This window comes from Equus przewalskii, chromosome 16 (assembly GCF_037783145.1).
Source record: "Equus przewalskii isolate Varuska chromosome 16, EquPr2, whole genome shotgun sequence".
Classification (NCBI taxonomy): Eukaryota; Metazoa; Chordata; class Mammalia; order Perissodactyla; family Equidae; genus Equus; species Equus przewalskii.
Genome location: NC_091846.1, coordinates 11,480,048 through 11,505,857, shown reverse-complemented (window position 1 = coordinate 11,505,857; position 25,810 = coordinate 11,480,048). Strand labels below are relative to the sequence as shown.

Below are 25,810 nucleotides of genomic sequence, written 5' to 3'. Positions count from 1 at the left end.
TGCGGTGGGGAGGCTGCTGCAGAGCGCCCGGCTTCCCCGCGGGCGCCCATGGGAAGCGTGTCGGTGTGCCACCGGGCAGCCCTCTCCCCTCGGGGCGCGGGGCCGGGAGGCGCGGGCGGGGCCGAGAGCGGGGTCGCGGGGCCGCTCTGCCGGCGTCGCCAGCTTTCCAGGTAGGGACGCCCCCTCCCAGGCGGGCGGGCGGGGGGAGGGGCTGGGCTCCGAGCGCCGCCCTTCCATCTATCACATGGCCGGAGAGCCACAAAAACAACCGCTTCGGTCAAGCCCGGGACCTCAGGCAGGGGACCCCCGGGCTCTCGGGCCAGCCCCCGCCCATGGAGGAGAGTTTTCTTGAATCCTTTGGGAGGCTGAGCCTCCGGCAGCGGCAGCCGCCGCCTCGGCCGCCGGCCCCGCCGCCCGCGCGTGGGACCCCGCCGCGCCGCCCCGGCTTTAGGAAGCACCTCTACCTCCTGCGCGGCCTCCCGGGCTCGGGGAAAACCACGCTGGCCAGGTAATGACCCCGGCCGCCGCCGCCCGCGCCCGCCGCGGGAGCCGGGCCGCCCGGGGCTGCGGGGCCGGGCCGCGGGCGCGCGACGAGGGCAGCCGGCCCTGTGCGGCGGGCCGCGCTCCCCCGGGACGGCTGTCGGCGCTGCGCCTCGCGCGGGCCCGAGGGCACCGGCCTGCCTGCCCGCCGCCGCGCCGGGCCCGGAGCGCGCGGGCCGAGCGCGGGACCGCGCCGCCTCCCCGGCCCGCGGCGGGAGGCCCGCAGGGAGGCTGCTCCAGGACCCGCGGGGCGACTGCTGAGAAACGCGCCGGCCGCCGCGAGCGCGGGCACCGCCACGGGCGGCAACAGGCGCCTCCCGCAGCACGAGCGGGCCGGGCGGGGGCCGGGCGGCGGCGCCCGCGGGCAGCTCGGCGGCTTCGGGCCGCCCCGCGCGGGCTTCGGCGGCTGCGGAGGCGCACAGGTGCGCGGGGGGCGCCGCGGCCGTCGGGGCACGAGCCTCGCCCGCGGCGCCCAAACCCGTGTCCTCGCGGGTTGCGTAACGGGCCGCCGTACCCGGCTGGCGCCGAGCGCGCGGGCCCGCTGCCGGCCGCCACCTTGTCGCCTGCCAGGCCCGCCGCCGCAGCCTCACGCCCGCCGCCCGGCCTGGCCCTCGAGGTTCCAGCACCGCCGACCTGCTCCTGCCCTGGCCCTTGCGGACGTGGCCCGCCCGCCCGGCTTGCCCTCCGCCTCGTCTTCTGGGCTCCTGGGCTTCCTGTTTACACCTCCGTGGCTGCGCTTGGTTTTGCACATGGTTTCGTTTATCCTTCTGTAATGTTCTTGAAGGTAGGGGCCGTATCTGGTCGTGCCAAGCGCAGAGTGTGGCACGTAGTGTGTGTTCAATAGAAGAAGTGGTCCCTTGCCTTCAGAGAGCTTTCCGTCTCACTAGAGAGGCGGCTAGCCCGCGAACCGTGGAGCTGCTGAAGAAGAACCCAGGTAGCCTACGTTCAGGAGCTGGTTTGCATGGTCCACCAAACCGTGGGAGGAGGGTCTGGGTCCTTCGGGGGTGACGGAACTGTGAAAGAGCTGGTGACGTACTGCCACTTTTAATTCGGATTCCTGGCGGATTTGTGGAGCAGAAGCCTTGAGCAAAACAATATTGCTACATTTTCACAGATTCAAGGGCTGGGTGACTGCCCCTACACGTGCGCAGGTCCGGAGGCCTTCTCTCTGTCTGCGAGGGGAGCCTGCTGAGAACCCAGCAGAATTTGGTTATTTTGTGATACAGTCGTGGTGGGTACATCTGTTACCAACCAAGTGTCTTCTGAATTCAGTCCTGTTTAGTTTCACTTTGGCTTTGGTGATCTGTGGCCTATCACACACTGAGTGTCAAAGAAGGAAGTACACGTCTCCGGTCAGATTTTGTCTGTAGCTACTCAGAAGGGAAGCAGTAAGACAGGACGTTGCGTGGAGCTGGACATCAGAAGCCATTTGGACCTCACATTTCTCGTCTGTAACGCAAGTGGGTTGGCCTGGGTAGTCTTTACGGTCCTTTCTGGCTCTAACGTTCTACACTTTCAGGATTTTAATTCCTGGTTGACATTTGGCTAAGCGGAAAACAACGGAGGAGAGACCGGCTTGGTACAGAACCTCTCTCTGGGGACGGCTGACGAGCGCCGGCCTGGGAGTTTGAAGACTGTGCCTTTAGATCCTCCTCGTCACGACATAGCTGGTGCCTGGCCAATCGCCTGGCTTTTCTGGGACTTATTTTCCTTATACGTGAATACTAAGAAGGGATTAGGTGAGATGACTTACTGAAGATCCTTCTGCTCTTAATTTCTAATTGTCAGACTTAAAAACGGTTTGTTAATAATGGCTGGGCAAAGAGCTCTCCCCTTGGAGTCAGTTGATGGCTTCAGATCCAAGCTCTGCCACTCCCTGGCTACGATCTTTGCTCAACTTCTCTGCGCCTCAGTTTCCTTTCCTGTAAGAGGCCATCGCTGCTCTGGGTACTTCAGATGGCGCTTGGGAAGAGTGTATGTGTATGAGAGAACTTGCTAAATTTTAAAGTGCTGTATAAATTTTAAGAGGTATTAGTTACTGCTTAAATTGTTGATCAGCTGAGATAAATCTTCACGGTGTTCCTGGGGAGAAGCGTGGCTCCGAAGTGAAGAAGGCAACTGGAAGTTGACTTGGCGAGTCCTCCCTTTAGGCTGGGCCTTGGCGGTTCCGGGAGCAGAGGAGCCTTGGCCCTGCTTTGGGGGGGGGGGGGGGGCGGGGGCGGGGGGTTGTGCATTTATACCGAAATCTGGGAAGTCAGCAAGGAAGCAGGACGCAGCTCAGCAAGGAGGGAGGGTGAAATGGTGTGGATGTCACAGGCCAGGGCTCTCAAGGGGCTGCCTTCCCCACTTTTTTGGGGGGCCAGGTCGGGGAGAGAAGGAGAATGGCAAATTCTTAAAAAATACACGTGTAGAAAGTAGTAAAACTGTAAGGCCGTCTTAAGTATCGTTGGATTCTGATAAATTCGTATTTTCTTCATGTTCGTATTTTCTGTGTTTTCCACATTTTTTATAATGACCATGTATTTCTTGAATCAGAAAAATAAAAATGTTTTTCTTTAAAAATTGGAGGAGATCATTTCTACAAATGCAGGTTCATCTTTTTTCCTGCTTAACTTTTATTTCTCATTTGATTAAAAAAATAATAAAAATGTTTTTAAAATTAGGGTATGTCATGTCTTCCAAATCAATATTAGATTTCTATGCTTTTCACCTCTATGTTTTCATAGTTTGAAGGGGCTGGAATGTGGAAACCATCTATTTAAATTCTTTGGACATATTAAAAAACAGTTGGAGTTTTATCTGGTTTAAAATATTTTTAAGTACATGAGAGGACTAAGAAATTAGTGTGTCCCCTAAATCTGTTTTATTACCTCTATTTCATTTTAAAAACATCTCAAAAATAGATTCTTACCATTGACTTGTAAGCGCTGCTTCCAGCAATTCTTCCAGAGGCAGTTGCTGGACAAGCGCGTGAATGTAGAGCAAAGTTCATCACAGTTTTTTTATGATAGGAAGAACGTGAGCCAACTTAAACACTCAAAAATAGAGGGTGGACTTGTAAGTCATGTCATTAATGGGAAGTAGGTGTATATTTGACATGCAAATATATTTGTACTCACACACGGTTAAGTTAAAAAGCTTGTTAACAAAGCTACCTCTGTATATACGCAAAAGTCCCATTTTCTGTTCAAAGAAAGGGAGTCTCCTTATACTCATTAACAAATCTTTCAAAAGGTGGATATCTGTTGATAGTTGACATTAGATAGTGGGATTATAGACTTTTCCCCCCTGACTTATTTTCTCATTTTTCTACAACGAATGTGTATTACTTGTTAACTTTTTAAAGGTGAAAATAGTTTTGTTAAATAACTTGACTAGATAGACTCAAGTTGTGTGGCAAAGCATTTATTAAATAACTAAATAAATGTCATCTTCTCTATCAAAAGGCTTTCCTAGGTTCACTCTCAGTTGGAGATATGCTAGGAAACTTTTTAAATCCACGAGGCAATTGATTTTAATTACTTATGAACTAATTACTAAATATTTTATTATTAGTTTTCATTAATTAGTATACCAACTAGCATAGGTCACTGGGTTCTTCAACACCTCAAGTTCTTTATCCTTAAAATAAAGCTAATGTTCCATAAGTAAGTTTATTGTGAGGATTTAAGATACTGTGGTAAACAATGATCCTATGATTATGTATGTGAAAACACTGTGGAACGCGTGGGCTACATAAATATCAACTATTGTTATTATTCACTAATAAACAATGATAGTATTCACCGAGTGCTTGTAAGACTATTAGTACTTGCTTAGTAAGGTACATACCAAATAACATTAAGAGAAGGAGCCTGCACAAGACCGCCAAATGGGAAGTAATAATCAATACACTACAGTGGGTAAGTAAAGTCTAAGGGGGAATAGCGTCTTATCTGTTGTTGCTGTTCAAGGCCAGGGGAGTCCCTGAGGGTGATTAGAAAGACTGGATAATAAGGGAAGAGATCATCTCTTCCATGTGGAGGTGGTTCTTGAGCTGCCTGGAAGATGGGGAGGATGTGGCTGAACAGAGGGAAGGGATTAGCAACATGAAAGGAGACGGAGATGGGAAAGAGCTGGGTGGTCTCTTAGGCTGGTGAGGAGAATGGCTTGGCTGAAGTGGATGGTTCATGTTAGTGAATGTGTTGGTTAGATAAACCCAAGGCCGGATCATGGAGAACAGTAAAAGCTGGACAACGGGGTACAGAGCTGATAGAAGAAATAAGATTCCAATCCCAAGACTCTCTCACTCTCAGCAGATGATCCAGAACTCTCTGTTTCCACAGCTGAACTGACAACTCACTTGGATCTGCACTTACCCTTTCATCCTCCCTCAATGAAAGCATCTGGATGACCTGTTTACCTCTATGCTTTCTACTCTGTGTGTGAAAATGTCCCCTTTTGGGGCCATTTTAACCATTTTTTAAGTGTACAATTCAGTGGCATTAATTACATAATGATGTGCAACCATCACCACTATCTGTTTCAAAATTTTATCACCCCAAACAGAAACTCTGTACCCATTAAGCAATAACTCCCCATTCCCCCCTCCCCTCAGCCCCTGGTACCCTCTGATCTACTTTTTGTCTCTGTGTATTTGACTCCTCTAGACACCTCATGTGAGTGGAATCATACAATGTTTGTCCTTTTGTGTCTGGCTTATTTCACTTAGCTTGATGTTTTCAAGGTTCATTCATGTTGTAGCATGTGTCAGAACCTCATTACTTTTTATGGCTGAATAATATTCCATTGCATGGATATACCACCAAATTGTCCTTTTGAAATGAAATAGCAACAGTAGAGGGTAGTCTTTCCTTTTTTTTTAGTGGCCGTATTTGAAAAATTGGAAGTTGTCAACCTTATGTCTGTTCCTTGGAATTTCTTTGAATCTTTACGTATCAATCAATGCAAAGTCTGGGAATCACGTTCTAGTACATGTCACATCCTTTGTTCCAGTTCCTTTTGGCACCAGCACAAATGGTTTGTAATGTGGATTCAGTTAAGCACAAAGAATGCTTGCTTTCTTTTCTCCTCATTCATATCTCTGGATAATATGGATTTCCGTCAAGAGAAATACCTTGGGGCCGGCCCCGTGGCCGAGTGGTTAAGTTCGCACACTCCCCTTCATTGGCCCAGGGTTCCCTGGATGTGGACACGTCACCGGTCATCAGGCCGTGCTGAGTCCGCATCCCACATAGCACAGCCAGAAGGATCTACAGCTAGAATATTCAACTATGTACTGGGGGGGCTTTGGGGAGAAGAAAAAAAGATTGGCAACAGATGTTAGCTGAGGGCCAGTCTTTAAAAAAAAAGAGAGAGAAATACCTTTTCATCATGTCTTGGCACTAGAGCTTTCCAAGAAAGTGAAAGGATGCTGTCCTGTTGTGATACAGTGATAAGACAGAGATGGGAGCAATGGTGTACTTTATGACCAATGAAATACGGGAAGCAGTGAGAAGAGGGGATCAATTAGCTTAGTAAGTGGTGAGTAGTTAGACCTCAAAGCACACCCACTGCACAGTGCTTCTAGCCAGCAGACCTTGATGATGGTGTTTTTATTTATGAGGCCAGGGCTCTCATAAAGCAAAGTCAAAATAGAGAGTTTGCAGTATTCCAAGTATATGAAAACAGAGTATCAGGCAGGTGACATCTCAGATCTTTATTCACTTAGGTTTACTTGGAGAAACTGTTAACTTTTTATATTTTTAATGGTTTTCCTAATGTGGGTCCTACATCTCGCCTCTCCACTGCTGAGAGTCCTCGCAATACCTCTCTCTGGGGGTTGCGATGAATGAGAACTATAAATGCTATACATGTTTAACAGTAAGAATATACAGTGCAGTGTGTGTTTATAATCACTTACTGGAAAGGTTGCCCAACTTTACAAGAGAGTCACCACCCCGGCAGTCCTGGAGCCATTGGGAGAGTGGAGGAAGACCCTGCTGAACTGGGGCAATATAATATTACAGCTGTGACTTATGATTAGAGAGGCAGCAGAAATAGAGAAAGAAATCAATAGGGAAGAGTGTTTTCATAGGAAAATCTCGGGAGATGTATAGGAAGTTCCTTAGTGTTCATCTAGTCCAAGCCCAAGACACTAAGCTCTGAGAAGTTAAACATCTTGATCGGGGCTGGCCCCGTGGCGCAGCGATTAAGTTCGATTAAGTTCGCATGTTCTACTTCTTGGCAGCCTGGGGTTCCCCGGTTCCGATCCTGGGTGCGGACATGGCACCACTTGGCATGCCATGCTGTGGCAGGCTCCCCCATATAAAGTAGAGGAAGGTGGGCACGGATGTTAGCTTGGGGCCAGTCTTCCTTAAAAAAAAAAAAAATCTTGATCAAGGTAATGGTGTTGACTTCTCTTTATTTCTAGGCCAGAGTTTTTTCTTCTGTGCGAAAAGGAGAGGCTAGTGGGTGTGACCTGGTGAAAGCGTAATTAGATTGGTTTTGATCTGTTATGTGAAAAAACACTTAAAGGCCCTATTAAGAGGGCTAAGCTTACCTGGATTTCAGCTGTCAGGATAAGGAAGCTACATTTTATTATTTGTCAGCGTTGATGATATGTTTCCTCTGCTATAAAAAAAATGCCAGGAAACTTATTTTCTTTATTAATTTGGTTCCATTGGGGGCAATGGGAGGAGATGAGATTTAGATTTTTTAGTAAGTATTCATATATTTATCTTGATTGTAATGTGTTGGTGAGAGATGTAGTCAACACCCAACTCCTAAGGTGTCTGGAGTCTGTCCTCTTCAGCTCACATGGCAGGATGTTTATAACTCAACACAGGGCCTTAGTGTCCTTATGGCATCTCAATGGACTCTTCTCTATCATGGCGCCATTCCAGGCCCATTCAGACTCTAGAGGAACCCAATAAGAAATTATTTTCACTACAGGTTATCTAAAGATATCTAGGCTGTATGGATTGAGGAAATAGTCTGATAAAGAAAAATTAGTTTAATTTCTAATTGTTCCTTCATAAAGATCTCTGTTGCATCATGCATGTGGCCTGGGGAGAGGGCCTGGGAATGGGGAGGGGAAATGGAGAAAGAAGAGAATGCCCACATTACTGAGTGCAGACTGTATGCCTTTGCTGGCTTATTGGAGCTTTACAGTAACCCTAAGATAGGGTTGTGTTTATTTTATAAATGAGGACGTTAGGATCAGAGAATCAAGCGTTCGATTCTGAGACTCTGGGTTTCATGATACACAAAGTGGTCTCACCAAGGATGTTCACGGACAAACACTCACACCCACTTTTCACAGTTGTTGGGGAATCCTGTTGAAGTATGATTGTATAGCTGGGGTATTTCAACGTTCTTTTTCACTTTTAAGGATATGCCACAGAAAGGGTCTTTCTCTGCTGTCTCGAGTAGCGTCTTTCCAACGTTCTTTGCCCTGTGATTGGACTTTCTTTTCTTCCTTGCATTAGCACCACCTGACATATACTTATTCACTTCTTATCTGTTTCTTCCACTAGCATCTAAGCTTCATGAGATGTGATGTGAGCTCTGTGAGATTAGGAACTTTGTTCTGGTCAGCTCCTCAGAAGCGCTGGCACATAGTAGGCCTAAATCACTAAGTGTTTGATGGATTTGTTAATGCCAGAAGCTTCCTAAGAGTTGGCAGCTCAGATGTCAGCATGGGTCTTGAGTAAAGAACAAAACCAAAAGGGAGATTATTCACATAAAGAGAAATATAAGAGAATGAATGGGCTGTGGAGAATAGACAAGAGGAAAAAAAAAAAAAAGGAATAGAACCACTCGCCCCAGAGTTCTCTTCAATTTAGTGCACAAGAAAACCATCCCTATGTTTTACACGTGAAAGTGTTTGATGTGCCGTCTCCTTCACCCAATAGTTATACTAAAAAGGGATTAAAGGTGCAGCTGCTTTCCCATTTAAGCAGCTGTCAAAAAGAGCCCAACGTGACAGTTTTCCTGTACGCCCACTGTTCTGTTGTCTGTAATTGATTTATGACATTTTGGGAAAACACAGCGAAAAACAAATGAACACTGAGGTAAGTGTGCTTCTGACTTGCCGCTCTTCTGAGCATGGCTGAATTGGCCAACAGAACACAAATGCGGGGGAAACCTGTACCATGGCAGGATTGTCTGGAAGCGTGCTGTTCACATGCGAGATACTAAAAGGCATTTCCGCTGCATAGAGTGAAATGTGAGGGCTCCCTAGGAGTCTGGTTTTGGATCTCATAAACATGCCCCACTTTGGAGGCGTGAGGGGTGAGGGCAAGAGTGAGCAGCAGAACAGACTGGGAGCTCTTCAGTGGAGTCCTCTGAGACACTGTGGCTCGGTGGTACCCATGGGCAGGCGGTGGTTGAGGTCCATCTCTCCAAGAGCGGCGCTCCACCTTGGTGTGGCAGTTAGAGCACCAGGAAGGTCAGGCCACACCAGGCCTCAGGGAGACTGTCCCAGGACGTTTACAGCCACGGCTCCCTCCCCATTCTCTTCAGGCTGTTGGGGTTCCTACCTCCCAGTTTGAAGTTCTCTAGGGGAATTGCAATAATATTCAGAAGTGGGAACCCAGAAGAATCCTCTCTCCCAGTCCCCACTAGGGGGTAAATCTGAGGTTTGGGTCAAATTCTCAATGTACAAAGATGAGTAAATAGAAATTCTCCTCACACAGTTTGGAGCCCAAAAAAAGTTTGCATAATTAAGGCAACAGAGCCTAACATTCAAGAACCATTCATACATTCACCAGATATTTATTGAGTGTCTCTCATGTGTCTGACATTCTTCTAGATGCTTGGAATAGAGCAGTGAGCAAAAGGGACAGAAATCCCCACCTTCATGGAGCATCTATTCTATCAGAGAACAATTTTCTGAAGGAAAGAAGGAAATTTTAAACAGCATCTGCTCTGCTCTGTTCTCTCAAAAACAAACGAAAAAAGATTCTGTAGCTTTTCCCCTTGAGGTCTATGCCCTCAGGAAACATTCCACATGTACACAAGGAGAGGGGCACGGTGACGTCCAGTGAAACTCGTCCATCATAGGGAGAACTGCAAACCACCTGCAAGTCCCTGGAGAAAAGGTGGTGTGTGTACCTTATAGCCCGCAAGCCTAGGGCTTGAGTGTGTAGCTCCGGGACCAGAAGCCGAGGTTTTAATTTAGCTGTACTGCTCACTGGTCTTTTTCCCCACCAGCTTTACTGAGATGTAATTGACATATTGTATAAGTTTGAGGTGTACAATGTATTGATTTCATACATTTATATATTGCAAAATGATAACCAGTGTAATGTTAGCTAACACCCCTATTGTGCCACATAATTACCATTTCTTTTTTGTGGTGAGAGTATTTAAGATCTACTCTCTCAGCAACTTTAAAGTTTATAATACAGTATTAACTATAATCACCATGCTGTACATTAGATCTCCAGACTTTATTAATCTTATAATTGGAAGTTTGTACACTTTGACCAATGACTCCCCATTTCCTCCCTGCCTCAGCCCCTGGTAACCACCACTCTACTCTCTGTTTCTATGAGTTCGACTTTTTTAGATTCCATGTATAAGTGACATCGTACAGTATTTGTCTTTCTCTGTCTGATTTATTTCATTTAGCATAATGCCCTCAAGCCTCATCCATGTTGTTGCAAATGGCAGGATTTCCTCTTTCTCATGGCTGAATAATAGTCCATTCTGTGTATGTATATGTTATATAAATATATAGAGAGAGAGCTATATCTATCTCTCTCTCTATATATATCACATTTTCTTTATCCATTCATCTGTTGATGGCTATTGTGGATAATGCTGCTATGAGCATGGGGGTGCAGATAACGCTTTGAGATCCTGTTTTCCTTTCCTTTGGATATATACCCAGAAGAGGAATTGCTGGATTATATGGTAGTTCTATTTTTAATTTTTTGAGGAACCTCCATAGTGTTTTCCATAGTGGCTGCACCAATTTACTTTCCCACCAGCAGTGCACCAGGCTTTTTTCCACATCCTCACTAATACTTATCACTTGTCTTTTTGATAATAGTGATTCTAACAGGTGTGAGCTGATACCTCATTGTGGTTTTAATTTGCATTTCCCTGATGATTAGTGATGTTGAGTGTGTTTTCATGTACTTGTTTGCTGTTTGTATGTCTTCTCTGGAAAAATATCTATTCAGATCCTCTGCCCATTTTTAAATTGGGTTGTTTGTTATTTTGCTATTGAGTTGTATGAGTTCTTCATATATTTTGGCTATTAACCCCTTATCAGATATAGGATTTGCAGATATTTTCCCCCTTTCAGTAGGTGCTTTTTCATTTTGCTGATTTTTCCTTTGCTGTGCAGGAGCTTTTTGCTTTGATGTAGTCCCACTTATTAATTTTGCTTTTGTTTCTTGTGCTTTTGGTGTCATATCTCAAAATATTGCTGCCAAGACCAGTGTCAAGGAGCTTTTTCCCTGTTTTCTCCTAAGGGTTTTATGGTTTCAGGTCTTATGTTTAAGTTTTTGATCCATTTTTTTTTTTGAGGAAGATTAGCCCTGAGTTAACATATGCTGCCAATCCTCCTCTTTTTGCTGAGGAAGACTGGCCTGAGCTAGCATCCGTGCCCATCTTCCTCCACTTTATATGTGGGACGCCTACCACAGCATGGCTTCCCAAGTGTTGCCATGTCCGCACCCGGGATCCGAACCGGTGAACCCCAGGCCGCCCAAGTGGAACATGCGAACTGAACAGCTGCACCACCGGGCGGCCCCTTGAGTTCATTTTTGTTAGTGGTGTAAGAATGAGGTCCAGGAGGCAGGCCCCGTGGCCGAGTGGTTAAGTTCGTGCACTCCGCTGCAGGCGGCCCAGTGTTGCGTTGGTTCGAATCCTGGGCGCTGACGTGGTACTGCTCATCAAACCACGCTGAGGCAGCATCCCACATGCCACAACTAGAAGGACCCACAACGAAGAATATAAAACTATGTACTGGGGGGCCTTTGGGGAGAAAAAGGAAAATAATAAAAAATCTTAAAAAAGAAAGATAGGGGTCCACTTTCATTCTTCTGCATGGGGTTATCCAGTTTTCTCAACACCATTTGTTGAAGAGACTGTCCTTTCCCCATTGAGTATTCTTGGCTCCCTTGTCAAATATTAGTTAACTGTATATATGTGTGTTTATTTCTAGGCTCTTGATTCTGTTCCGGTGGTCTATCTGCCAGTTTTTATGTTAGTACCATACTGTTTTGATTTCTATAGTTTTGTACTATAGTTTGAAATTTGGAAGTGTGATGCCTCCAGCTTTTGTCTTCTTTGTCAGGATTGCTTTGGCTTTTTTCAGGTTCTTTTGTGGTTCCATATAAGTTTTAGGATTGTTTTTTCTATCTCTGTGAAAAATGCCATTGGAATTTTGATGGAGATTGCATTGAATCTCTAGATAGCTTTGGTTAATATGGACATTTTAACAATATTCATTCTTCCAATCCACGAACATGGAATATCTTTCCAGTTTTGTGTCTTCTTCAGTTTCTTTCATCAAAGTCTTGTAGTTTTCAGTGTACAGATTTTCACTTCCTTAGTTAAATTTATTCCCAAGTATTTTATTGTTTTTGATGCAAGTGTGAATGGGATTGTTTTCTTAATTCTTTTTCAGATGTTTTGTTGTTAGTGTTTAGAAACACAACTGATTTCTCTTTGTTGATTTTTGTATCCACTCACTGGTCTTAATTTCCTCATCTGTAACATGGGACTTACTATCAGTACTTATCTCACAGGTGTATTTGAGCATTATAGGAGAACAGTCAAGCCATTAAAATAGTGCTTGGAGCACAATAAGCACTTTGTAAATGTTAGCTATGTTTATTATTATGCTGATAATGGAGTACTACATAGCAGTTAAAAGGAGTGGACTAAATCTATATATCAACATGAATAGATCTAAAAAATATAATTTTCCTTCACTTATTCATTCAGCAGTATTTATTGAGCGCCTACTGTGTTTTAGGCAGTGTTCTAGGTACTTGGGAGTCATCAGTGAACAAAACAGAGATCCTGCTCTCATGGACCAAATATGCCAGAGGTGGGGAAATGGATGTAAACTAGAGGGAGATTGTATGTCGTGTTAGAAGGTGAAAAGTGCTGTGGAAAAGGGAGAAGAGAAGTAGAGTAAAAGTATTTGGGAATGCCAGAGTTAAGGGAGAGGGTTGGTTGAATTTTAGGCCAACTAAACAAATATGAGAAAATGTTAACAATTATCAGCTCCAGGTGGTGGGTATACAGGTCTTTGATATATATATGATATCTATATATATGCATAGAAATTTTTTTGCCTTTGTATATGTTTACAGGTTTTTCCTAAAAAATTCCTATAACAACATGAAAGAAAAATGATAATAAGGAGTCTGAAATATGAAAGGAGTTGGCAAAGAAGCAGAAACAAATTTTAAAGGAGCTAAATGAGATATATATTTTTTAAAGAGACTCTAAAGTAAATGTTGGAATTTTAAAGTCCGCTAGAGATAGAGATGAGCAGAATCACAGTGCAGGAACTCAAACAGTAACATAGAAGACAATGTGAGAATAAATATAACTGAATAGAATCAGAAAAAATATAACCAAAGCAACAATTACAGATACAGTAGAACATATTTCTGAGTTGAAGACCTAAACAAAAGTGTTAAATAAATTCAATACCAAGACATATCCTGGTAAGACTGCTGCAGAAGCTGTTCATTAACTACTCCTACTTCCTTAGTTCCTTTTTGTTAGGTGTGGCAATGTGCCAACTGTAAAACTATGTTTTCAAGTCTCCCTTGCCTCTTCCTGCTATGTCAAATATAAACTCGAATGTGGAGCTGCAGTGGCACCCTGTGCCCACCGGGAGGCGCAGAATGGAAGAATGAATGGATGGAAGCCGCGTGCTAAGAGATGGCAGACACATGTTTCATGTATACTTGTGGGAAAAAACAAAGATGGCAGACGCTTGGTTCATGTTGACCTGGGTCCATGTATACAGCCTTGGATTCCACCTCTGGATTTTTCACATCTATATATCTATATATCTATAGATACATATATGTATAAATTTTTAAAAAGCCACTGTTATCTGAGTTTTCTGTTGAATGCAATTGAACCCACTTCTAACTGAAACAAACTTGAACTATGAACATCTGCGGGGAGGGGTTGTAATCCAATAATTCTCTTCCAGCCAACTTGCTAATGTGTGCAGACCACAGAAGGGCTTTTTCAGATCTGCAGGAACTCACAAAGTGTGTACCACCCGTGTGCCCTGACTCTGTATAGACTGGGGGTGAAATTCTGGCAACACCACATCCACGTTGTGTAAATCTGGACCAGTTATTTAACCTCTTGAACACTTAGTCTCTTTATCTAAAACTAGAGAAAACAGTATTTACTTTATCAAGTTGTTATAAAGGTTAAGGAGAGATAATATATGCCAAGCTCTTGTTTTAGTGCTTAGCACTCTTAAAAAAAAGAAAATTTATTGGAACAACAACTTTAGCCCACCATGAGAGGAATGAAAGACATCAAGAAGCGAGTACCTTTTTATTTGATATTGTTCAGAAATGTCTCGCCAACAAAATAAGTATAAATTTTATATAGGAAAGATTCCCAACTACTGAATATAATCAAGAAAATGAGAAAATACTGAAAAAGCAGATAATGAAGAAGAACTTACATATCAAGCTTAATAGAACACAATAGGAAGTCCAATAACAGGCCTAATAATTGTTTATCATTTAGTCTATAATAAAAAGTATTTCAAAACAATGGGGAATTTATGAATTATTCAGTCAATGGTTTGAGGATAACCAGGTTACCACATGGAAAAAAACAATGAAGTTAGATCCTTAACCGATGCCACATACCAAAATAAAAGTTTAGATGGCCTGGGGAGTAAAATGCAATGGAACGTAGATGAGCATTTACGTAGAAAGACTGTTGTAAATGTATCATCAAAGGATGAAAGTAGAAAATAAAAGATGGATACATGGGACTAGAAAAATCTCTAAAAATTTAGACTTTTATGTTAGAATTTATTATAAACAAAGTTAAAAAGTAATTGATGTACTCAAGAATCTTACATATTTAATAAGAAAGAGATACACCTCCCAATAAGGAAGTTTTATTAACAATCAGACAAAGGACACGAAAATGAAACTCACAAAAGAATATCTCTAATTGACCAGCACACATAAGAAAAAATATTTAATCTTGCTAGTAATCAATTTAGTTTGTCCCCAACAAACTAAATGCCTAAAACTATGTCATAATCATTAAAAATAATGTTATATAATAATATTTCATGATGTGAGAAATAATTGCTATGGAACTAAGTTTGGTGAAAAGTTGGTATGATCTGTATTGTGTTTCTATTTTTATGTAACAAAACACAAGATGGAACAAAAGAAATTCTCTCTACCCACCTACCTCTCTCTCTCTGTCTCTCTCTCTCTCTCTCTTTCTCTCTCGGAAAGAAGATCAAAATGTTAATTATTTTTAGATGGGGGAATATATTTTTTTTCCAGTTTTCTGTTTCAAAATATCCTGCAGTGAATGTGTATTTCTTTGCTAACTAGAAAGGAAAAGCAATATTTTTAAGGTTTGTGTAGACAAAGACACTGGAGCCAGCTTGAAGGGTCACCTGCTGGCCAAATTTGGGACAATTTGAGCATCATAAAGAATAAGGATGGTAAGGATTATTACAAGGGGAGGGGAAGAAAGCTCTTCTTTACAAGACAATGCCACCTAGTAAATACAGAAGAAACTACATAATGAGAAAATCAATATTCTGCATTTCCCGGTGTAATAATCGATTCAGGCAGTGATCAGCAATGACGGTAAAGATCATTGAGGGAAAGATTCTTGGGGAGCAGGATACATGGGGTCTCACAGTTTCACCTCCCCCTCCCCATTACACAATATCACAAGGGAAACCATGTACCTTTACAATGGAGCCATCTGGCTGACACCACCATTTAGCCAAGCGATCAAACTTAGCCTGCTGGTACAAACTGTCATTATGTGCAATCAGAAGTCCACAAACATCACCTCTGTACTTTCCTTCCAAAAATGTTTACCCTGGATCTAATCCTGAGGAAACAATCAGCCAAACCCAGAATGTGGGTCATTCTCAAGCCAAGTGACCTGGACTCTTCATAAAGTGAAACCAAAGAGGGCATAAGGACAGTTCCAGATTAAAGGACACTAAAGAGACATAAAAACCAAATGCAGTACTTAAACCAGTGAAAGATATTATTGGGACCATTGGAGAAATTTTAAAATCTATTAACATTAGCTATTATAAGTTAATGTTAATTTTTAGATGTGATAATGGTATTATGGAGGAGATATTCCTCTATATTCCTAGGAGATACCTGACAAGGAATTTAGGAACAAAGGGTCATGATGTCTGCAACTTATTTTCAAATGGTTTATCAAAAATACATGTCAGAGACATAAAATAAGTGAGGCAAAACCTTAACAACTGGTGACTGTAGATGAAGGGTAAGAGGTGTTCATTGTATTATTTTTCAACTTCTTTCTATAGGTTTGAACATTTTATAAATATAAAAGGTGGTGGGGAAAAACAAGTTGAGGTGAAAATAAAAAGGAGAGGGAAACGTATAGAATAAATGACACTTAAGGGACATGGCGACCAAATGCAACATGTGGCTCTTGTTGGCTCTTGATTCCAACAAACCAACTGTAGGAATACATTTATGAGACAATCAGGGAGATTTGAGCACTGACGAGATATTTGGTGAAATGAAGTATGAGGGAGTGATGATAATTGTTGAAGTAGGGTCGTGGGTACATGGGAAATGGTTATATTATTCTGTTTATTTTTGCATGTTTGAAAATTTCCATAATAAAAAGTTGGGAGTACAACTCAAAATTACATAGTTGGACTTTGTCAGTGAGTGAGTGAGTGAGTGACTAACATATCTAAATATATTTTCATGGTTCTCTATTATGAAATAAACAATTACACGGAAGAAGGATAAGTTGTGAAATCAAGATTAGTACCTGAATTTCTCTTACAGTAGTGATTTTAAGTGAATTTGGGGGGAAGCTGGGGAGGTGAAATTTATGTGGAAGTAATTGTCTTTCTATTTTTTCCCTTTTCTTTTGTTTTCATTCTCTCAATTTCCCTAATGCATGAGACTCCTGACCACCATAAAGAAAGCTAGAGCTGGGGCATTATCCTCATCACTTCTGAAGCTGATGGAATGGTATTTATTGCTTCCACTTAAGTTTGAGAATCTCAAGATTGTCTGTTGAATCAGTTCTTTGTTTAGCTAGGCAAGATTTTATTGTCCTGCATATTCAAGATGCTACGTGGCTGCCAGTGCTAATTGAACATCAGGGCAAGATAAAACGAGTTTTTGAAGGGATGATCATTCAGGGGGATCCTGCAGACCCCCCCTCTCCCAAATCCCATCAGAGCTGAGAAGCTGTATAGGCGAAAAGCTCCTATTTCTGCCTGCCCGTTTGTTAGGAGGAGCCTGAAGGCTGCAGTCAGATACGTCTCAGGAAATGGTGGTCCTGAACAATTTCCCTTTTACTCTAAGGTAAAATTTTGCAGTCAAGAAGGGCAGTAGTTTTTTTGTTGCGTTTTGTTTTTATTTTCTAGAAAGGAATAGGATTCAAATAAAATGTGAATTGGACACTCATGCCTTAAAGCTTTTTTAAAACAAACATTAGAGAGTATTAACTTCAAATAGGTAACATAAACCATAAAGAGGAAAACAAGAGTAGAAAAGGCTCTGTTTATGAAAAGAAAAATTCAACTCTGAAAATGGTGAAAAACCCAAACAAAACCTATGAGTGGCAGACTTAAGAGGAAAACCAGTGAAACCACGTTTAGAAGGGATATCAAATCTAGGACCAAAAAGAAAAAAATCTTAGAACCAATATCCATAGTTTCTTAACTTAATACACAAAAGATAAAGAAAATAAGTTATACACTATTATTTAACCTCTGAACGTAGCTTTCAGTATTTAGACTAGATAATATTGATGGAAATACTTTAAAAAGTGTGTTCACAAATATAAAATAGACACACCTGAAAATGCATTTGGTGCTGCCCTAGATTTTTCTGATGTGTCTTTACAATAACTGTTTGCATTGGGGGTTGAAGTTTGGACTTTTGATTTGGGTCTTTCAGTTTGAGTATCTTCGAAGTCAGATAAAAGACATTTATATGGAAACTATGCAAATATGTTTCATCAAATCTTTATACTTTTCTTTCATGTCACTTTATAACTGGTAGATTTAAAATGGCCACACTTTCTTGCCACGTCATCCATCCTTTGTTTTCGTACCCCTTCAGTGTGGGCCAGCATAGTGCTGTGCTTTGACGAACAGAATGGGTGGAAGCCTAGCAGCTTCCACTCTTGCCCTCCTGAAATACTGTTTGTGAGGAGGCCTGGGTTAGCCTCCTTGAGGATGAGACACCACGTGGATCGACAGCCAGCTGGCAGCCAGCACCACTGCCATGTGAATGAGGCCTCCCTAGACCATCAGCCCCGTCACTTGTCAGGTGACTGTGGCTGCCTGAGTGGTCCCAGGCGAGACCAGCAGAACTGCCCAGCTGAGCCCAACCCAAATTGCTGGCCCACAAAATAACTTCAATCTGTTTCCACACAACAGACTTCTCAGTATCTGAGGATAACTACCATGATCACTTCTATCATCTGCTCTCAGCTTAAACACCCCACATGCCTTTGATGATCTTTGCTCATCTGACGTGGCTGTTTTCAGACCTTATATTTACCTGGTCACTCTTCTCTGGATAGATTCCAGCTTGCTAACTTTCTCTTTAAGTTGTGCAGCAGTCAGAATCGAGAAGTGCTTCAAATACGATGTGCCACTTTTAACGCATAGTGTCTTTGTTCTCGTTTTTCCCTAAAGCCCCTTGCTCGTCACAAGCCCTTTGGCGTTAGCTTCTTCCTCTTGCCTCCTGTGCTCTTAGCTCCTTCCCCAAGAGGCAAAGTTCTCCCCATCCCTCAAGGACCAGGTCAGACGTGGTCTCCTGTCAGCATGTGTTGTTCCCAACCCCAAGTTCTTAAGTATGTCCCTCGTTTGTGCAGCCCTGTGTGTTAGGCCAGACGTGAGGGTCTGGCTCCTTGGCTTGGCTGTGAATTCCTTGAAAGCACCTACTTTATTTTATTTTTGTACCTTAACACTTCATGTAATGTTTGGCACATGCTGAGTGCTCAATAAATGTTTAATGAGTTGGATAATTATCTAATATTCTCTGGGTATTAAAATATACTATCTTCTGGTCCACATTTTCCCACAAAGCTATCAAGAAAGACTGTCAGATTCCTGTTGAAATCAAGATTTAAGATTACGTCCATTGACTTTCCCTGTTTACCACCACAGCCCATTCAAAAGAAAATGTATTTAGTTTGCAATTACTTTTCCAGCTATCCTTGCTGCTTTCTTTTTAGATGTAATCAAGCCTTCCAAAGAATTTTGGCAGAGGTGTTTATTTGTTTCCTCTTTCTGAATGTGGTCACTTATTTTTGAAAAGTGAGGCATTTGCTTTATTTTTGGTCTTTCTCTCTCATGCATTGCCATACTCTCTAATTCGCTTGCAGTAATTGCAAGATTACCTACACAGTCCAATGTATTTTACTACGGTGGCCTGTAAGCAGTCTGGGTTGGTAAATTTGACCTCATTTGTTATTATTATTAATAAAATAACAGTACTTTACATTTGTAAAGTGCCTTTCTGTTTGCACAATGTTTTCCCATACCTGCCTATTTGAGCCTCACTAGCAGCTCTGTTTAATAGGTAGTGATTATTATCTGTGTTTTTCAGTCAAGAAAATAGCTTAGAGAAACAGATCACATGACTGGACAGTGGGAGAGTCAAGAACTGAACCCAGGTCTTTCAGAGCAGCTTAGGTGCATGATATCGGCAGCTCCCGAGCCTTGTGTTATTTTTTTCTTTCCCGATAAAAGATAATTCTTCTTGATGGAGAACAAACCACAAAGAGTTGACTAGCTCTGCTTTCTCTGCATTTCCCACTCTTGTCATTCTCCAACTTTTTTCCCCTCCAACTCTTAAATATCCTTTTATTCTGAGCAGGGCCATTGGGCCGTATATTCTTTGCCTGTTGCATTGGTTGTGAAGTTAGAATCAGCCCATGAGTGCTGGGGGAAAAGGAAGAAACGGACACTCGTGTCAGGTGCTGCATTCGGTGTTTTCGCACGTGACGAGATCGTCATCATAAGCTTGCGGGACAGGAGACATCATTCTCCATCTTCACAGACGAGGAAAGGGGGCTCAGAGATTTGCCCACCCACTACCTGATGTAATATCCATCTTCTCCCCAAAAATAGTCTGAATAAGGGTTTCAAGTAGAAACACCTCTTTAAAGTTATTTTGTGCAGATCTTTTTTTTTTTTTTTTGCTTTAAAGGGGGGACTCCTGATGGTTTTTCTTTTTTCTTTGATATGTTCAGATTTAGAGAGACTGACTGAGGTTTAGGAAGGCATGGCGAATGTTGGGTCTATCTCTTTCCTTCTCCTGTTGTGCTTTTTTCCCTTTGGTTTAGGTCACGTTAAAACATAAACATGTTACCTAATAGGGGTAGCACACACATCACTTGTCTCCATTTCACACCTCAGCAAGAACCAGTTTCTCAGACAGGTCCTTACACAGAACTGAGCTCCAGGGAGATGGGCCCCAAGAGAGGTGAGAGTTTACATGGCAGAGGAAAGGGCTGCAGCATGGGGGCATGGCACCAGTGGGCAGGTCCCAGGGGAGGGCAGTGGGGCATCACAGAGGAATGGTGACGAGGACGGGTGCTCACAAGGGAAGACTGTCATCACGCCCTCAACTCAGCCTCCAGAGTTTCATGCACAGTCAGTCCTGGTTGCTGCAGAAGTCAGAGGCGGGGAGCAGCACTTCTCAGTTTCAAGAATGGCAACGCACACACTGCCTCTCAGCCCTCTCCTGCCTCCTGTTAAGGAGTCGGACCTTCTAGAGATAATGAGCATCTCTTTTTAAATTGAATTTCAACAACTCAAAACCTGGTGGTCTCGTGATTATAAACCGCTAAATGTTAGAGATGGAAGGAAATAATTTCTATTATGACAGTGCATAGTCATAAAATAACCTCTTATTTCCCCACTTTCCAGACAATTGCAACACGACTTTCCCAGGGCCCTGATTTTCAGCACGGATGATTTTTTCTTCAGGGAAGATGGTGCCTATGAGTTCAATCCTGACTTCCTGGAGGAAGCTCATGAATGGAACCAGAAAAGAGGTGACAAATTCCTTTCAAACTCCTGGGAAGTCCTATTGTGCACATAGATTGTAGCTGCTGCAGAATGAATGTTTTATTAAACTTTAATAAGTTCCCCCATTTCTTCCCCCCAAACAGAATGCCAGAGCAGAACCTCCCTAGATTCCAGGAAAAGGAATTATTGCTAATGGGTTCTGAAATAGGTGGCATTAAAGTTGTGTAATGAAGACGTCTGTGATAAAAATGAAATATGGAGTACGCTCACCCTTCTCTCTGATTGTCGCATGTTGTTCACTGTTATATAACATTGTGTTGCAGCCAGAAAAGCAATGAGGAATGGCATATCCCCCATTATTATTGATAATACCAACCTCCACGCCTGGGAAATGAAGCCCTATGCAGTCATGGTAGGAAGAAGTATCATTCTGCATTTTCAGTTCTGGACATTTTGTGAGAAAGTTGAAACATTTGTTCTTTCCTCTTTTTCTGATCTTCCATGACCTCATATTTATTAACGGTAGTTCTCTCAGGTAGCAGGTAAAGAGGTTTTGTTTTAGTGTTTCTCTGCTGTTCAATGGCTGAAATTTGCTGAGATGCTAATATCTCAGAGTACAGTTTTAACATAGTCCTTGGTCTGAAGTCTTGATAGCTCTTCTGTCTTGGTTGTTTTCCTAAGAGAAGGCATACACAGGAGCCCCTGCTGAAACTTGCAGAGCAGTATGGGACTAGCCGGTGCTACCCGCAGAGGTGTAGCTTACGTTAAGATGACATTCTGTCTCCAGAAGCTGAGGATTTCAGGACTGTGTAGTGTGGCTGCACGGGAGTTCCAGGACAACAGAATTTTTTAGTTTAAAAACAGATTTAGGATTAAGACTGTAACCCTATTAAGATACCAGCGTACAAATATAAACACATAAAGATAACTCAGTTCTCTACTGTAAGAATTAATAGAAAAGAACAGTAAGATGAATAAAACAGTATGCACATTTTTCTTTAATTTTGAAATTTTGTCTGATTTCTTTTCAGACATACTTCATCTCTTATGCTAATAAGTTTTCATTCCCTATTGGGTACAGAAAGGATTAAAGATCTAGAAACATACAGGGGCAGGCAGAAGACAGCTGAGTACTCTACTCTTGTCACACTTAATCCCCACTTGGTTCATTGTAAAGTGAGTATCTTCAAAACTGGGCTCATGGCAGTCTATTTTTAGGCTTCTTTTTAAATTTTGGGCAAAATAGCTTATCTCCAGGTGTGCTTTTCTCTAACTCCACTTTCATCAGTGTTGCTGAGGCCCAGATCATGGGGCCGTGGTGAATGTAGGGAAGGAGGAGCATCAGCACTGAGGTGACTCCAGTCACAGAGGGCAATGAACAGGGATGCGAAGAGCCCAATTCATTCCGGCTTAGCTCAAACCCAAGAGTAGAGGTTAAGCTGAGAGTGGCTTAAGGGAAGTCAATAAAATTTACTTTTTATTTTCTGGAAATGTACAATCTTTTTCAGCCATCCACAGCTATTAGTAAGACCCAGCAATTAATTTCCGTATATGATACTTGAACCTTCCTTAATTAGAAGTGTCCATCTAAAGAATGAAGAGGAAATCTTTTTACTTAGCTTTTTTCATTCTGTATTTTATAACACAATAATAATAGAAAGTTCAGTTTGAAAGAAAGTAATTTATGAATGCAAAGAATATCTGGATGTTTATATGGAAGCTGTAAGTTTCCTAAACTCCAGGAAACGGGGCACAGTGCACTGAGCCAAACTGTACGCAAAGCAGGGAGAGCTACTTTTGGAGGGAAGAGGCGGCACAGGATGTGGAAATCACTTTGATTTCATAAGCTCTGTTCCTATGGCGCATGCTCTTTCTCAACCAAGGCATGAGGAATAGGACAAGCGTTGGACAGAAGTAAGTCTATGATAATCATAAATGGGACTTCGAGAGGCCACTGAGTTCACTGCTCATACCTGTGGACGGGATACTTTAAACTAGTTCAGCTATCTCTTTTTTAAAATGTCCAAAACAAAGAACCTTCATAATTTTCCTACATAGTAGATGAAACTGTTCAAAATTTATCATTGGGAATCATAATATAATCTGAGAGAGGCTAAGTATGGAATGAACCAACTGTATTTATTAAGATAAACTAAGGCATTGCATTACTGGTAAAACAAAAGGAAATTTAGAAAAGATTTGTAGTAAATGTTAAATGGCAGCATAAACATTCCCAAACATACATACCATGTCTTCAATGTTTTATGTACTTTTGAAAAATCAGGCACTTGAAAATAACTATGAAGTTATATTCCGAGAACCTGACACTCGCTGGAAATTCAACGTTCAAGAGTTAGCAAGGTACTTCTTTGTCTTTCTAGTTCCTCATTCTGTATCCTGCTGTTTTCAGGTATTTCAGACCGAACAAAAGAATCTTTTCAGGCTGGAAATGGACATGGTAGTTTTCAGGCCAGAAATGGTAATTCTTGGAAATTGATAACTTTGGAATTATTGATGTGAGACTTTAGTTTTGGGTCAGTTGTCTAATATAATGCTAAATGCTAAAAACTAAAATCTTGGCTTGGACTTGGTCCTTTAAAAGGACACATTTAACATTTTGCTAAAATGCTTCTTCATTAATGAACATTTAAAAGCACTTTCCTCTGCATGGGATTGCACATGTCAGTGGTGTTTTTGCATTTAGGCTAAAGAAAGATCTTTAGATGTTGAACTGTCTGTGGTTCATTTACAGTCTAGATGCTGCTTCTAATTTATAAAGCAATCAATGTCCAAATAATACTAACTTGTTGACTGAATGCATGGGTTATGATATTCACTATCTGTGCTATTTGATAATGTCAATGATTTAAAGTAAGCAGTGAGGTCAGAATGTACTTTTTAGGAATAAGGCTAGTTCACCTTATGGTTACAAGCAGCTAATGTTTCTAATGTGGGTTGTAGACCACCCCCACCAGAACTGCCTGAGGTGTTTGTTAAAATTCTAGTTCATGGACCCTATTCCATGGTTGGAATATCCGGCAATTAGATTTCTAACTGTATCCCCAGTTGATTCTTATGCCCACTAGAATTTAAGAAGATTGTTTTAATAAGCATCTAGAAGTATCTGGGACTGGTTGACATAAACTGATGATAGATAAATGCACGATCAATAGGCAAATATATAATATTTTTACGGTCTTCTTCTATGTCTTGAAGCACAGAGTTGAGATTTCCAGAAACGACACATTTTTGAAGCTTTAGCTCTTTGCCAGGCTTAGGGTAGTCTGGGGGTGTGCAGGGAGCATGAAAAACAGGAGTGGAGCCTGAAAGGTAATTGCTTAACAAGACATGCTTTTGTCAGAGTTAAATCCTGAGACTAGGGAGTGTATCTATGTAATAACACAGGACTTGTAAAATACAAGTAACTCATTTTGATGTACTGCCTTAACTGTTTGCATTTTTTTCCGTGTAGAAGAAACATTCATGGAGTCCCAAGAGAAAAAATACACCGAATGAAAGAACGGTATGAACACGATGTTACCTTTCACAGTGTGCTTCATGCAGAAAAACCAAGCAGAATGAACAGAAACCAGGACAGGAATAACGCATCCCCTTCCAACAGTGCAGGATACTGGAATGCCTACGCGGAGTTTCCAAACCGGAGAGCTCACGGCGGCTTCACAAACGAGAGCTCCTTCAACAGAAGGGGTGGCTGTCACCATGGATATTAGAGGCCTGACAGGCATTCAGAATCTTCCTAAATTGGTTTTTACTTCAATTTTTGGTATTTATTCTTTGTTCAGTTTTACTGAGAGCTCTAATTCCAGTGTAAATAGTTGAACCCGAAAGTTTTTGAGCAGAAGTCTTCATATTCACCTTCAACAAGCATTCGTTCAAGTGATCCTGTGTGTGTGTGGTCTGATGCTGGGAATTCTGCAGGTTTGATTAAACAAAGTCACTTTCTCTAGGGAAAGAGTTAATTTGAAACTGAAACTTGAGAACATACCCAAGAACATAATCACTCACATAGGTTCATACATGAAATAAAGTGTTTATAATGTATATAATCTTCAGTACCATTTCTCTGAAGTCATCTATTTTTTCAGGAACTTCAGCTCCATCGGGGAAGCTGGAAAGGTGAGGAAGTGAGCAGGACAAGCTTTAGTGCTGTTGCTGCTTTGATAATCTATGTCTCCCAAAATGTGAGGGGTGTGGCTGTAAAGATGATGTGGATTTTCTTTTAAAATGAATATGCTAGTAAGTGTACATCTAAGGGAAGAGTGTCCTTCAAATTGGACACTTTGGGAAACTATTCCTTTATTCTGGTGATGTATCATTGTTAAAAATGTCTGTTGAATCCTTCCTCATAGCTATACAGCTACTGAGAAAAATCAGTGACATCATTTAAAATCACATCTTGTGTTTTAAACTACCAATTTACTGAACAGGATTAAACCTGAGGAACTTTGGCTGTTGTGCTAATAGTGTAAATAAAACAAGCTTGCCTTTATAAAACATCAATTTTTAAACAGAATAATTAAGCAATTTTTAAAATTATGCCTATAAACGTGTGTAATTAGTTGGCAGCCCAAGTGTTCGGGAGTGCGAGGAGGCAGGAATCCCAGGATGCAGCTCACACAGGGAGACGTAAAGGTCACGCTCAGTGTCAGGGGAGCAGTCTTGGTGTTTTATGTGGCATTTTTTTAAGACAGTAAAGTTCTACCACAACTCTGGAATGTCCCAATACTGAATTTATGAATCCAAATGAAATCTCAACAGGTTGGAATCAGATTAATTTGGGGTGAGACCGAGATAGACAAGACCATGTAGGATGTATGCTTTCTTTCTTGTTGGCCAACAGCTTCTTTCTAACGTTCTGTGAAGTATTATTTTAAGTGTCCTATATTATGGTGCTTTTACAGTTATTAAAAATTATATATGGTATTGCTTTATATGGATTTTTCATTCAATCTTTTTTTTTGGTTCAACAATATAAAAAGTTACTCACCTAAATCT

General features: G+C 41.9%; 1 protein-coding gene and 1 non-coding gene across 6 annotated transcripts; both read left to right on the top strand.

Annotated features, from left to right (window-relative positions):
- N4BP2L1 (NEDD4 binding protein 2 like 1) lies at window positions 1-25,746 on the top strand. 5 transcript variants are annotated; one of them, XM_008510773.2, is made up of 5 exons: window positions 1-170; window positions 20,693-20,820; window positions 21,118-21,206; window positions 23,079-23,155; window positions 24,267-25,746. In XM_008510773.2, the coding sequence occupies exons 1-5, from the start codon at window positions 49-51 to the stop codon at window positions 24,523-24,525; spliced, it is 675 nt and encodes a 224-aa protein (XP_008508995.1). In that variant the 5' UTR covers window positions 1-48; the 3' UTR covers window positions 24,526-25,746. The 5 variants fall into 5 exon arrangements, with proteins under 5 accessions (XP_008508995.1, XP_070434053.1, XP_070434051.1 ...); XM_070577952.1 differs by lacking the exon at window positions 1-170 and adding an exon at window positions 202-508; XM_070577950.1 differs by lacking the exons at window positions 1-170; window positions 23,079-23,155 and adding exons at window positions 219-508; window positions 23,205-23,273.
- LOC139076572 (small nucleolar RNA SNORA16B/SNORA16A family) lies at window positions 8,444-8,574 on the top strand. The gene has a single exon (XR_011528308.1). It is a non-coding gene; the product is annotated as a small nucleolar RNA SNORA16B/SNORA16A family (small nucleolar RNA).
- Window positions 25,747-25,810: the final 64 nt, after the last annotated feature.

Bases quoted from the DNA above. Each gene is read 5' to 3' on its own strand.
- N4BP2L1 (XM_070577952.1), top strand. From the start codon at position 333: ATGGAGGAGAGTTTTCTTGAATCCTTTGGGAGGCTGAGCCTCCGGCAG. The intron at 20,821-21,117 runs GTGACAAATTCC...ATTGTGTTGCAG, and splicing joins TGAATGGAACCAGAAAAGAG to CCAGAAAAGCAATGAGGAAT. The intron at 21,207-23,078 runs GTAGGAAGAAGT...TTGAAAAATCAG, and splicing joins TGAAGCCCTATGCAGTCATG to GCACTTGAAAATAACTATGA.